Raw genomic sequence first — 14327 nt, 5'->3', positions numbered from 1 at the left:
GACCTCCTAAGAGAGGGAAGAACTTGCATCCAATTATCCCGTATTAGGCACATGCCAAGACACTCAAGCGTATAATGAAATCTGATTATAAATCCCATATCCTGAAATCCTACCCCCTTTATGGAGTAGGTGGGAGAAGAGCTAAGCCGCAGGCCCACCCCTGGCCCTCAGCTTGGCCCCCTGAGGTCCTGTCGGAGGAGGTCCTGATGCAGTGAGAGAGGCTTTCCTCTGGTGAAGAGTGAAAACAACACTTACCATCATCGCTGACGCAATCCTGCAACACGAGCGGGTGGTGGCGGGGGAGCTTGCTTAAGGGCTGACGACGGCCCTTGGACTTCTTACTCTCCTCCAGAGAAAACATGTATTCATCCGCAACCTGGACAAACCACAAGAAAGAATCAAGTTGGTCTTGCCTCCACTTCGGGATACAGCAGAAGTTAGTCTTACAATAAAAACCAAGGGAAAGAGCGGGGCAGAGAGACACAGAGAAATGTAAAACCCAACATGGAAAACACCTGACTTAGAAAAAGCCAAAACGACAAGTGTCATGCAAACCAGTGTAAGCCAGGATTATGTAAACCGTTTAGGGCAAAGTTTGTGCCTAGTCAGTGTGGGTCCTGGCCTTCTCAGAAGCAGGCTGAAACAACTGTACCAAAAATAAACCTACTCCAGCTCTAAAGAAGAGCCCCTTCCTTCAGCTCACTGACATGTGTCCACGTCTGAGAGCCCCAGAGGTCCCTTTCCTTGGACCAGGAGGCCAGTAGCACCTGTTACAAAGTACCAGGCAGCTGGGCCAAACAGGTTTGAAAGGCCAGAGCCCCCCTCATTCAAAGGGGTGAGGGGTTGCAGACCCATTAAAAAGAAAGCAGGCCGCTTCTCCTCATGCACTGTCAAGACCTCAGCTCTAGCTGGTACTCTTTGATCCTCTTCTCCAGGGGAGAACATCAGCCAGGACAGAGAGCGCCTCTGAAACTCTGGCCCAGCTGCAGAAAGAAAGGTTGATTTAATGCTGCATTTGCATAATGTCAGAGCAAATGTAATTAGGTTTAAGGTGTACAGGACTGAACCAGTAATACCACATCAGAGCTTCCTTCTAATCAACATACTTAACACTTGGCTATACTGATATTAGGAGACACGGGTTACAGCAAAACCCATTGAGCAAAGAAATGAGGCCTGGAAGAGGGCCACTTTGCAACCGTGACCAAAACCAATGCCTTCGAGTGCTGCAGAGAAGTGTCAGCACTGCAGTGCCACCTTGGAGAAGGGACACTGGGCCTGCAGACTCCACGTGCAACTACACAGAACCCCAGGGCTTAAGGCCCACACTTGGAATGTCAAGAAAAACCAAATGCTGAGCAAGTCACGTGCAGGTAGTACAGAGCCTGCTCTTCTAAACATAAATTGAGGGTCTATTTGCCTATTCATTTAACAAATATTTACGGAGACTCTACTGAGTCGGAAGGTCTGCCCGGGGAAGGAAGGTGTGAAGAGATGGTACCACTAGGATGTGTGCTCCCTGCTTACGTGAGTGATGATGCTCATGGCAGCGTGCCATGTGGTGGAGGAGTGGGGATGGTAGGGATCTCCTACCACTGAAGTCCACGAAAGGCTAACACAAGCACAGACTTTAATCAGCCCTGAACTACACTGACAGTCTAAAGCAGCAGTTTCCAAAACGTACATCAAGAGGCCTGAGAGGGCTTCCCTGTTGGCGCAGTGGTTGAGAGTCCGCCTGCCGATACAGGAGACACGGGTTCGTGCCCTGGTCTGGGAGGATCCCACATGCCGTGGAGTGGCTGGGCCCGAGAGCCACGGCTGCTGGGCCTGCGCGTCCGGAGCCTGTGCTCCGCAGCGGAAGAGGCCACAACAGTGAAAGGCCCATGTACCGCAAAAACAAAAAAAAAGAGAGGCCTGAGAAAGCCTCCATCAGAGTGAACAGGTGGGGCTCCATTCCAACCACAACAGCCCTGCTTTTGATTTACATTTTTTAAATGAGTAAGAAGGGGCTTCCCTGGTGGCGCAGTGGTTGAGAGTCCGCCTGCCGATGCAGGGGACACGGGTTCGTGCCCCAGTCCGGGAAGATCCCGCATGCCGTGGAGCGGTTGAGCCCGTGAGCCATGGCTGCTGAGCCTGTGCGTCCGGAGCCTGTGCTCCGGGAGAGGCCACAACAGTGAGAGACCCGCGTATCACAAAAAAAATAAATTAAATAAATAAATAAAAATGAGTAAGAGGTCACTTAAAGAAGGGGTTCTTTGTCTAAAACAAACTGGAAATACCAAATTTATTTGACAGTGTTACCAGGAAAATAAAAAATGTAGGGATATGCACCCCAACACAGGTATACTTACTGATGAATTACATACACTAATGTACTTTAAAACAAAGCACTTTAAAACAAAAATAGACTGTAAAAGGATTAAGATAAAAATAAAGTTCCATTATTTGACTCCTACATCCCCGTAATCATCTTGCATCCCCTACTACGAAGACCACCTAGATAACAGGCCTAAATGTGAGATGTGGCAGAGACCAGGAAGTAAAGGCATGAGAATAAAGGAACCAATGATGGTGGGGATTTCCAGCCTGGGTCTCCAAGGTGAGAGAGACTAAGAGGGCTCCTATGGATGAGGGGGGAGTGGTAACAAGCCAAGTTAGCCAAGTTAAATGTGCTGCATATGGTACACACAACACCTACCTGTGGGCCCTTCATCTGGATATAATACCCAGGGGGCACGAAGAAATTCAGCCTGGGAGTTCAGAAAGGAGGTCAGAGCAAGAGCTGTGGATTTGGGAATCCTCAACATCAGGCTCAGAGTTTAAATCATGCAATGGATGAGATGATCAGTGGAAGATAAACTGACTGGAGACTAAGCCTTCCAGGACAGGAGTAAGAAGAAAGAGGAGATGCTGGGGGAAAGGGGCCCTCAAGTGGGAAATCCACAGTCCAAACACTACAGAAGAGCTGAGCAGGCAGCAGCCAAGGGACTCAGCAACTGGGAGGTGCCAGGACTTTTTGAGAGATAAGTTCCAATAGACACACAATAAGGAACTAGGGAGTGAGTATACCACACAGACTATTTTTGTGAAGACCAGGAAAGGAATGAGATGGTAGCTTGAGAAGGAGATTTCCTCCAGGTGTATTTTTAAGATAGGGGCTTTGTGAGTATGGTTTTATGGGCGAAGAAGCTTGTCCCCCAAAGATGCAGAGTCCTAATAATCCCTGTGAATACGTTAGGTTAACATGACAAGGAACTGTTAAGGTTGCTAATCAGATGACCATCATCCTGGATTATGTGGATGGGCCCAATGTATTCAAACAGAACAGCGCTTAATAATGGAAGAAGGAAGCAGAAGAGTCACTGTCAAAGTGAGGTGACATGAGAAAGACTTGGCCAGATGTTGCCGCCTTTAAAGGTGGAAGGCAAGGGCCATGGCCAAGGAATACAGGTGCCCCCAGGGAAGCTGGAAAGGACAAGGAAATGGACTCCCCACAGAAAGGTACAGAGCCCTGAAGACACCTTGCCTTTAGCACCATGAGGCCTATTTCAGACTTCTGAACTGAAGAACAAGAAGATGGTAAATTTGTGTTAGGACACTAAGTTTGTGTAACTTGTTAAAACAGCAACAGAAAATGAATAGGGGGTAGGAGGTGGAGACGAATCATTTTACAGGCAAGCACTGGAGGAGGTAGAGGGGTCAGAACCAAGAACGCCAGAACTTGGCTTCGGGAAAGGAGGAGGCCGCCTCTGTCCACATCTGTTTAACCAAAGGGCTTCCTGCACGCCCAGCAGATATGCCCAGCGTACCATGCCTGGTGCTGCGGCAACGCAGAGATGGTGATATGGGATTTCTAACCGTAAGGGGCTGACAACCCAGCCAGGTCTAAGTCTGCCCTTTCTGCTACCATCACTCTGCCTCTGACCAAAGCAGTCAGACCTACTCAAATATTTGAACATCCTTCCACTTTTTCTCCTCTTCTGGCTAAATACTCCTCCTCCAATTCCTCACAGCCTTTCCCTGCAATGTACTCCAATTTCTAACTTCCCACAGGATTTAACAGAAAGAGCTGGGTTCAAATCCTCGTTCAACCATTTAGCCACATGAGCCCGAGCAAGTGGCAACCCAGTAATAAAACGGCGTAAAGAGCACTGCCCCTCAGAGCTCTTTGTGAGGACGGGGTGGGATGGCATGCAAGGTCTCCCAGGCCGCTGCCAGCAAGAGAGCTGGAGCTCCAGGCTCTCTCTTGAGTTCTCTGTTACCCCCGACACATGGGCAGCCAGGTCAAGGTCAATGTTCCTGACGGGGCTTGTTCTGTACAAAGAACCAAGTGTTCTCTCTCCTTCTTTAGGGAACTCACTTTTTCAAAGCAGCCTGAACTAACAAGAACTTCTGCAGCAGACATGTTGCTGTGAAGACTCAGGCTGTGGTGCTTCAGCAGTCAGTCACCAGGGGCCCTTTTACCATGGCCCCTGACACAAGACAGCAGCACGTTAACTGAAGAGCAGATGGCTCGAATTATACCTTGGGGGACGCTCAAAGTGAGGGGAGGGGGCCCACAAGGGTGTTTTTCAAAACCCAGCTGTTTCCAGATATAGACGCAATGCTATTAGACCTCTCCAGGGACAGGCAGAGTGCCTCAGCTTCTGCCCAAGCCTTGACTGGCAGTCTGCCATCCCATCCAATCAATCAACCCTCAAGTCAGCTTCTTACTGGAGCTCAACTTCCATTCGTTCCACCCACGTTTACAGAGGCTCCTGGGCCAGGGCCCGGGGACCACGCCGGTGCCTCAAGAGGCAAGGCTGGATGTGGCCCAGTACCTGGCTCCTAGAAGTGCACCTTCACCCGCCTGTGACAACCGCACCGAGACCAAGACAGCGTCTTAGACACGGAGCAAAGTGCTGGAGGGACTGGAAGGAGAAAGGGACGCAGCTGAGAAGCAACGAGGTTTCCAGGAATATACTGGCTTTTGAAAAGGAGCTGGGCCCCAATGAGCACAGGACTGCTCCAGACAGACAACTGCCTCTTCCCACCTCAAAACTATCTGCGGCCTGCTGATGGCTGCACAAAATATGAAGGCACTTAAGGCCCCTGAGCTGTACACTAAAAAAGGGTTAGAGTGATATTTTATGTCATGCATATTTTACTACAATAAAAACCCACCTGCAGCCATCCTCTCCTGTGCCCGCCTCTGCTAGAGACCCCAGCCCTCCCTCCTGTCAGAGCTCCCCCGCCTCCCGCTCTCATTATGTCCCACCGCCCCCTCTTTAACGCAGGCCCACTCAGCCGGCTGCCACCGTCTTCCACCCTCTCCTCCCCGGCTCTGCACACACGACCCTCTCCTAGCTCCTGAACCTCTGGCTGCTCTCTTCTGCTTGTCCTTCTCCTTCCCGGGCCCTCTACCAACACCCGTACTGTGAAAACTGTTCTTCATGTTCCACATGCCCCACAGGCGAACTCTCCCACACCCACCGACACCCTCCAGGTGAGGGTGACTCCCAAAACTACCCACCTAAGGTGCGTGTATGCACGTCTCCAATGCCTGCCTTACAAAGCAGGTCGCACTCAGCATGCCCCAGGCTGAACTCACACCTGAGTCACACTCAAATAACCCCTTCCCTTTTCCTGCCACCTCCATCCTCCACCATACACCCCTGTCCATCCTGTAAGTAACACGAGCCAGAATTCCAGGTCACCCCTGCACTGCCCTCCCACTCACCCCACACAGCCCCCGGCCCCGGGCTCCCACCTTCCAAGCACTCATTACCCCAGCCCCCTCCATCCACCCCCGCCAGCACCTCACGGCTCAGGCCCTCACCACCTCTCAGACTAAAGGAACAGGTTCCAAACTGATTTCCCTCTTGCAAACCATTTTTCCTCCTGTCCTGAAGGAGAAGTATTTGATTATAAAAATAATACGTATTCATAAAAAGTATTCAAACAATTTTTAAATGCAGGAAGTGAAAATCATCTATAATTCCATCTTCAAAGGAACCTCTGTTGTTTCTAATTTTGCCTCCTTCTTCCCCCAAAAACCTTTATACTGCTTCCAAAATGATCTTCCAAGACATCAATGCAAAGCTTAAAAAACGCTTCACTGGGCAATCCAAAGAACAACTGACAGTTTCTTTGAGTGAGTCAGTGGCAGGTGGACAGAGGGGCACTGCTCTAGATTAAGGCAGACTTAAGAGACATAATGAACAGACAAGATGTAAGATTAATTAAATCCTGATTCAAACAAACCTACTGTAAAATAAATTTTGTTTAGACTACTGGGGAAATTTGATTGTGAACTGGGTATTAGATAATGCTAGAGAATTTCTGCCATTTTGTTAGGTATAAAACGGCATGGTGGGGCTTCCCTGGTGGCGCAGTGGTTGAGGGTCTGCCTGCCGATGCAGGGGACGCGGGTTCGTGCCCCGGTCTGGGAAGATCCCACGTGCTGCGGAGCGGCGGGGTCCGTGAGCCGTGGCCGCTAAGCCTGCGCATCCGGAGCCTGTGCTCCGCAGCGGGAGAGGCCACAGCAGTGAGAGGCCCGCGTGCCGCAAAAAATAAATAAATAAATAAATAAATAAATAAATAAATAAATAAAACAGCGCGGTGATTAAGAAAACACCCATATTTTTCAGAGATACACACTGAAGTAGGGAAGAAATCACATAACATCCGGATTTGCTATAAAATACTTCAGCAAATAAAAAAAGGACAGATGGGGACTTCCTTGGCGGTCCAGTGATTAGGACTCAGCGCTTTCACTGTGCCAGAGGTTCAATCCCTGGTCAGGGAACTAAGATCCCACAAGTTGCACAGCCACAAAGAAGATAAAAGAAAAAAGACAGATGAAGCAAATGTGACAAAATATTGACAACTGTTAGATCTTGACGATCGGTATTTTGGTTCGCTGTATTATACCATATGCATCTTTGTGTATTAAAAAACGCGTTATAGAAATCTTCAATGCATCTTTGTGTATTAAAAAACGTGTTATAGAAATCTTCAATCTCCAAAAACACATGGCAGGGAAACTTCCACTGCCCCCCACCCCCTGACTCTCAAGTCAAAAGAGCCTCAGAACTCCAGGACCCGGCTCCTGACACAGCCCACCCACACTTCCCAAGGCCTTCTCATCCCATATGCCTGAGACCAACAAAACCACTGTGGACCCCCGACCTGCTCTGACCCTGGCATGAGCCCCCAGCACCAAACAGAACCCTCTCCTCCCCTAGATTCCCGCTCCAATTTCATCTCATCCTCCCAGCATGCTCCCGCTAAGCTCCTTCCCCTGCTGTCTCTCTGCCTCCTCACCCCAACCCCAGGCCAAGCTGCTAACTCCTCCACTTGTGCTGCAATGCTCATCACCAGGTACTAGAATTCCCTGCTCGCATCTATTTGCCTAGACTATGAGCTCCTTGAAGGCACAGTCCTAGCCCAGAGCAGGCGTACAAACCATTACAGAGTAAAGCGAAGAGGACGCCAGCACGTCAAGGGGAGAGGTGGGAAAGATGGCAGGTGACGGAGCGGAGAAGTTATTACCATCAGGCTGCAGCTGAGAGGTCCACACACAAACAAAAAAGAACCAGCAAGACACGCTACAGTTCTGGAGCAGGGGTTGCACGAGAGAGGCGTGTCAGAGAGAAGCCTCTCCCAGCATATTTCCGCGGGAGGAGTCCTGGCTTTCATTTTCTGGCATCTGCCTTTTGCAGAGTGAGTGCATTCCTGTGTGCACAACACACAGAAGATGAGTGGGAAACTCTCTGCCTCTGTGAGAGGGGCCTGAGTCGTCCAGGGCCACCTGTGACTAGGTGGGTCATCTGTAATTGAGGGTAAGTGAGCGGCAGGGCCATTCGGCCACAGGTTAGAAGCCACTCTCTTCAACCATTTTAACTGGTAACAAAGTGGCATTCTGAGTGCATGTGCCTGCCTCCTGTATCCATAACTTAACTGGTTCCTAATTTGAGAGGAAAAAAGATGGCTGTAATTTATGTATTGCCCCCACCACCAAAAAAAAAAAAAAACGCCACAAAAAACCTGACTGTGGTAAGATTGCTTCAGCAGTAACATGTGGTCTGAACAACGCATTCAAGTGTCTAGTAAATCCTTGCTATTGTTAGCAGCTTCTGTGGTTGTGAATGCAGCTGGAGGAAAGCAAGTCAGGAGGACAGGGCAAGAGAAGGACAGCGTGGCCTGCAGAGACAGCAGGATGCACAAGAGGGCACAGAGCTTTGGGAAGGATGGCTGGGATGCGGCCACGGGGAACCTAAGGGGTTCTGGTTTCCAAGCGGAAGAGCCCTCTCCTGCGGAAGCAGCCACAGGAGTGCAGAGGGAGCGGCGATCAGAGGCACGTGTACGGTGGATACCCACACGCCGTGTGAGAGGGAGGGGGGACCTTCACGTGGAGAAAGGGGGTCTACAGAAACTGAGCCCAAGATTCAGAGAAGGCAGAAAGAAAAACTACATCGGGTGTTCAAGACAAGGGGAAAAACCAACCACAGAAAGGCACTGCTGAAAAAACTAGAGGAATTTTAAGTGTCAGTATTTCAGCCACAGAAAAGATAAAGCCAACAAGCCAATTGTTAATATGAAGAAATAACAAGGGTACACGTGGCGCTCATGACAGTATTCTAGTTGCATATACTTTTAAAATGTTTCATAATAAAAACTTTTAGACGATAAATTTTTCAAAGATGAAGGGAAGGGAACGGGGAAGTCTGTGCTGACTTCTACTACCTGCCAGTGATCCCACTCCAGCCCCAGCCTGGGCTGCAACTTACACATAGGCTGCAAGGCTGGGGAGAGAGCAGGTCACTCAGGGCAGGCCTGAGTCGGATGCACCCAACGTGGCCCGCTGTATCCCACTCAGACCCACCAAACGCCTTTCTACACAGAACAAACAAAAGACAGAGCTTTTGGCAACGGCGTGTCCTGAGAGGAGGCCTGAACACACATGTCCGCGGTTACAGCTCTGGAGTTCATCCTGGCCTCCAAAACGATGCTGCGTTAGCACTGTTATACTGGGAGGGGAAGAATGAAGAGGGGAGTAGAGGGAGAACTCCCAGGGGAGTCCAGGCTAAGGAAGGCCACCTCACCCCAAACCTCAAACCCTGCAACCACTGCCACTCGAACCCTGGTCCTTAAGGCCAGGAGGGGCAGAGGATGCACCCAACTCAGCTGAAGATCCACCGAGGGCGGCCACTGAGGCTGCAAGGCAATTCTTTGGAACAACAGTCGCACAGAGATAAGAGAGAGGAACTCCGAGCAAAGAACAAGCTGAAGTGACCCACTGCCACCTGGCTTTTGCTTGACACAATTGCAGACTGGCGGTTCATCCTGAGGGACTCTCCTGCCATCTGGGACTCTGCAGCAGCCCAGTGCCAGAACCACCTCCCTCCCCAACACGGGAGGCCCCCTGCCCCCCACCCCACCCAGCGCCCACACCTCAGCCAGCTCCTGCTCGTTGATGCTCCTGGTGACACCCCCTTTTTTCCTCGTGTATGACTCTCCTGCGGTGACCCTGTCGTCCCCTTTGGCGTAGCTGTGCACAGTGAGGACTCCTGTTTGCCCTTGGGCTCGGCAGGACAGAGGCTCACTGGTTTCTGAATCGGAAGAAATAGAATCCCGTGAAGAACCAGAGCCCAGGCTGGAAGATGACTTCTTTTTGGAGCCTGAGAAGACGAGGCGACCCCCAAAAGAAACCGGATTCACAGAAAGGTCCAAGGCAGCCGCTTCCTGATCCTCCTCCATCTCCTCCTCCATCTCCTCCTCCTCCTCTTCCAGCTTGACATTTTTAAGCTCTTCAAATTTGACTTCGGTGGAGTCGGAATAATCTGAAACACACAGACACACTGTACAGAACCCACTTTCTCCTGTGCTTCTGAACTTCGAGAAAGGCAAAGTGGGGCTTCCCTGGTGGCGCAGTGGTTGAGAGTCAGCCAGCCGATGCAGGGGACACAGGTTCGAGCCCCGGTCCGGGAAAATCCCACATGCCGCGGAGTGGCTGGACCCGTGAGCCTTGGCCGCTAAGCCTGCGCATCCAGAGCCTGTGCTCCGCAACGGGAGACGCCACAACAATGAGAGGCCCGCGTATCGCAAAAGAAAAAAAAAAAAAAAAGAAAGGCAGACTGACAAGGCCAAGGAACACGGGCAGCAAGTGAGGCCTGGCTCTGAACTCTGACTCCACCACCGAAAGGGTCCCTGTGTGATCTGGGGCGAGCTGCTTAGCCTCTCTGGGCCTCCAGTTTCATCCTCTGTAACTTGAGGATACTACCACCTCTCTCCAGGGTTTTTAAATAAGACTGCTGCGTGTAAGGTGAAAGCACAGCCTTGCACACAGCAGACACTCAGTTAAGTGGCAGCTGTCACTTCCTCAGAAGTCTCCTGCAGCTCAGCAGAGACCCAGAGAAGCCAGGCTAGAAAGACGGCTCAACAGAAGGCAGCAGGGCCCCAGGGTCCAAGTCCATAGTGCTGACTGGCTCTCAGCAGATACTCCAAGGTCCTGTCGACGCAGAGATCCTCCAAGCCTGACCCGAGACTGATACAAGCCCCTTCCTAACACATCTATACTCAACAACTGTCCTAGTGAACGCTTTCAAACACTGTACTGGACCACACTGTCCTCTCCTGAAATACAAACGGCCTCTCAAGCCTCCCAATGAGCAAACTCTCAGGCGGCAGGCAGTCTCCACATCATCTCATCCCATTTCTCAGGTCGCTCCTGTGACACACCCGTCTCCCACCCTTCCCACCCCTTGTTCAAATCACAGGAAATCACTGCCAGCTCCCCAAACAGCTCATGCTTGTGCACGTCTCTGGGCCTGGGCCCCTGCTCCTCCTATCAGGGAAGCCCCTTCTATGTCCCCCCCAGTCTGTCTGCCTGGAAAATCGCTGCTTACTCTGTAAGAGTTAATTCACGGGCACTTCACCAGGCAGAGGGTGGGCGGAGGCCTTTCCCCCATGTTCCTCAGCCGCCCTGGGTGACCCCAACCAAAGCACTTCCCACACTCCAATCACACCATCTGCTCACAGACCCGCCTCCCCTTTGTCACATCTGCGACCTTGCATTGATGTGGCGTCCAACACAGAAAAGAATGATTAGGGCTGTGGGGAAAAATACCATAACCAACTCACCTGGGAAGGTGAGACCGTCCTCAACTTGGCGCACGGAGCTGTGGGTGGGCCTCACAGGAGCAAGGGCGGCCTGGCACTCTGCCATATCGTATTGTCCAGAGCCCAGCTCCTCCCTGGGGAAGAGCTCGCTCTGACTCACCTCCTGTGGGATTTCAAGACAAACTCGGTGCCTCTTTGTCCCGATACGGTGCTTGGCCAGGCTGCAAGGAGGAGGGCAAACTTTTTAAGAGCCCCAGTATACATCTGCTTACACAAACACCTCCCCACACAACCCAAAATCAATGGCCAGAGTCTGCTTCACACTTTGGTGCCACCTGAGACCAGGGACCTCACCTCCCGGAGCCTGTTCCATCAAATGCAAATAGGGATGTCACCACCCCCTTCACAGGTTTGACATGAGGCTTAAGAAAAGGTGTGCTGAGCACCTGGCAGAGCGCCTGGTGTACAGCAGGTCCCCGATAAATGTTCCTCCTTTCTTCCCCACACAGCCCAGGAGAAACTCTCCTGAGGACAGATCCTCTGGCTCAGACACCGAGGACCCTGGCCCCTGCCCTTGCGAGTCTCATTTCCTTCACTACTCTTGCCTTTTCAAAAAGCCCTCAAATGGGGACTTCCCTGGGGGCGCAGTGGTTAAGAATCCGCCTACCAATGCAGGGGACACGGGTTTGAGCCCTGGTCCGGGAAGATCCCACATGCCGCAGAGCAACTAAGCCTATGCGCCACAACTACTGAGCCTGCGCTCTAGAGCCCCGCGAGCCACAACTACTGAGCCCGCGTGCCACAACTACTGAGCCCGTACTCTAGAGCCGGCGAGCCACAACTACTGAAGCCCGCACGCCTAGAGCCCGTGCTCCACAACGAGAAGCCACCGCGATGAGAAGCCTGCGCACCGCAACGAAGAGTAGCCCCTGTTCGCCACAGCTAGAGAAAGCCCGTGCGCAGCAACAAAGACCCAACGCAGTCAAAAATAAAAAAATAATAATAAATTAATAAACTAATAAATTTATTTTTTAAAAAGCCCTCAAATGACAATGAGAAAACTGGCTTCTCTGGCTCAGAGGGAGCCATGCCCTCGCACGCATGTGAGCCTTGCTCCAGCAGACTACGGCCCATGTAGCGGTGCTACCATCCTTGGGTGGCAGCCATGAGGAAGGGCCTGAACACCTCACTGAGGATTCTGGGGCCTGTACCAAGAAAAACATTCCCTCAGCTGTGCTCAAACACCCCACTCAGAAGCAGTCTCTCGGGAGGCTACGGGAGCTGCCAGACACGCCTCCCTCAGGCAGCTGGGCCCGAGGGCTGCAGGGTTACCTCCTCTTCAGGTCACCCTCCTCTCCATCCTCAACCCCCTCCATGTCGTCCTCCTCCGGGCACTCCTCCTCCTTCTGGGCTCTCGGGGCCAGTTCACTCTCCTTGAGAAACTCGGCCGCTTCTGGCGTGGGCAGAGTGTGGTCGATGACAGTGCTGTCCTTCCCAGCTTTCCAGAGTTTGTACCTTTCTGGCTGGAACTTCCTCACAAACACGTCCATGGAGATCTTCACCATGTCCTTCCTGCAGGAGCACTGTCGCAAGGTGCCAGAGGAGCTCCAGGTGAGACACTTGCCCTGCTCCTCCCCCGACCCCCTCCTCCCATCTCCTCCCTCCGAATGGGAAAAGACACAAGACAGTTTAAGGCTGAACTGTTTGGGTTCACAGGCTGAGGACATAACGTCCTTGCAGAGCCTTCACATATGAAAGGAAGCAGGGAAAAAAGGCACTGGGGCAAGTCAACCTGGGCGCTAACTAGGGCACATGGAGAACGGGTAGAGATGAGGCTCAGCTTAGAGCCTGGATGGTCAATGTCCACCTTCCCTCTGCTGTCTATCCAAACCAGGACCACAGAAGCGAGTCTACTCCCAGCCAAACGTCCAGCCCTGCTGCTTCCCTAATGTAAAAGGAAGCCCTTAAGATTTCTCCTCAACAGAGAAATCCCAGAGTGGCTAAAGAAAGAAACAGCACAGTGTGTAGGTGTCGTTTTAATGCTCAATGGACTCAAGCACGGAAACCTCATTTTATACAACTCAACTCTGAACAAATCTTTTTAAATTCTTTGTGAACACAAGATGCTGGCACTTTTGCACATTCCCCGCCACTCTGCTTCTGAATTCCAGCAGCTCACAGAAATGTTCTAATCACCAGCCAGTGTATCTAAGAAGGTGGGCTGGCTCAACCAGTCATTTTTAGACGCCGTTACTGTGAAGGACGCCCAGCGGACTTACCAGCACGGCCTGTTTGCCGTACTCGATCCACCGCCGGGCAGCAAAATTAGTGGACTCAGCACAGTTGAAGCCGTGGTTAAAGCCGGCATGGTACCCGTAAGGGAAAGTGATCATAAATTCTCCAGCTTCCTGAGTCACCTGAACAAGAGCAAACGGGAAGCAGCTGCAGCAAATGGCAGGCATCTAGAGACCTGGAAAGTTGTGCTCCAGCTCTGCTACAACTGAGCTTAGTGGCCAGGGATGGGTCACAAAACCCCTGGGGACTTGGTATCTTCTGTGACATGCAAAGCCTCTACACATCAGACACCATGACTGTAATTAATGACTCTTCCAGATGACACTGTTCAAGGGGGCTTGACCCTCCTCTGGCACCAGGAAGGGGTAGCCCACCTTTAATGCTTCGAGATCAAATGATGATACAGATTAGCCCTGGCCCACACCTGGTACAGAGAATCAAGCAGAATAAAGCTCCTCTGCGAAACACACGCCAGAAAGGGTGGTTTCCGTGTAAGCCAAGGGCTGCTGTGTGCAAAATCCACTCACCTTGTCAAAGGGAATTCCGTATTTCTTCAGCATTAAAGGAGAAATCAAGGTCATCTTATGGCGGAGAAAAGCCTCACAGCTTTGAGCACTGCCCGGGAAAAAGCCTGTTTAATTGAAAACGGGCACAGTTAATACACAGCCCCACACTGGCTCTGTAACCCTGGAGTCACCTCACACCGTGCATCTCATCTACATGATAAGGAGGATGAATCACCAATGTGATCTCCACAGATTCTTCTAGCTTCAGGTCAATCCTAAGGTTCTACAGTGAACCTCTGGGCTGTCTCCTGTGTAGGCTGTTACATGGGTAATCAAATCCTATTGGGGGGATTGCCCCAGGTGCCTCTGTTCTCACAAAGACCTTTGAAACAATTTAGAGCCTTTCTCCATTCACTGGGATCC

At 51.3% G+C, this 14327-nt stretch overlaps 1 protein-coding gene across 2 annotated transcripts in view; it reads right to left on the bottom strand.

Moving 5' to 3' along the window:
• KDM4A (lysine demethylase 4A) overlaps positions 1–14327 on the bottom strand; it is a 43072-nt gene that overhangs the window by 17771 nt on the left and 10974 nt on the right. For both annotated transcript variants that reach the window (XM_082615323.1, XM_082615324.1), the window contains exons 7-12: positions 13926–14029; positions 13383–13520; positions 12436–12686; positions 11125–11324; positions 9436–9824; positions 256–376 (exon numbers count right to left, since the gene is read on the bottom strand). In XM_082615323.1, coding sequence (XP_082471449.1) covers positions 256–376; positions 9436–9824; positions 11125–11324; positions 12436–12686; positions 13383–13520; positions 13926–14029 — 1203 coding nt within the window. The remainder of the gene's footprint in view (positions 1–255; positions 377–9435; positions 9825–11124; positions 11325–12435; positions 12687–13382; positions 13521–13925; positions 14030–14327) is intronic.

This window comes from Mesoplodon mirus (genome assembly GCF_964341445.2).
Source record: "Mesoplodon mirus genome assembly, chromosome: 3".
Taxonomy (NCBI): domain Eukaryota; kingdom Metazoa; phylum Chordata; class Mammalia; order Artiodactyla; family Ziphiidae; genus Mesoplodon; species Mesoplodon mirus.
This window is presented reverse-complemented; position numbering and strand designations above follow the sequence as displayed.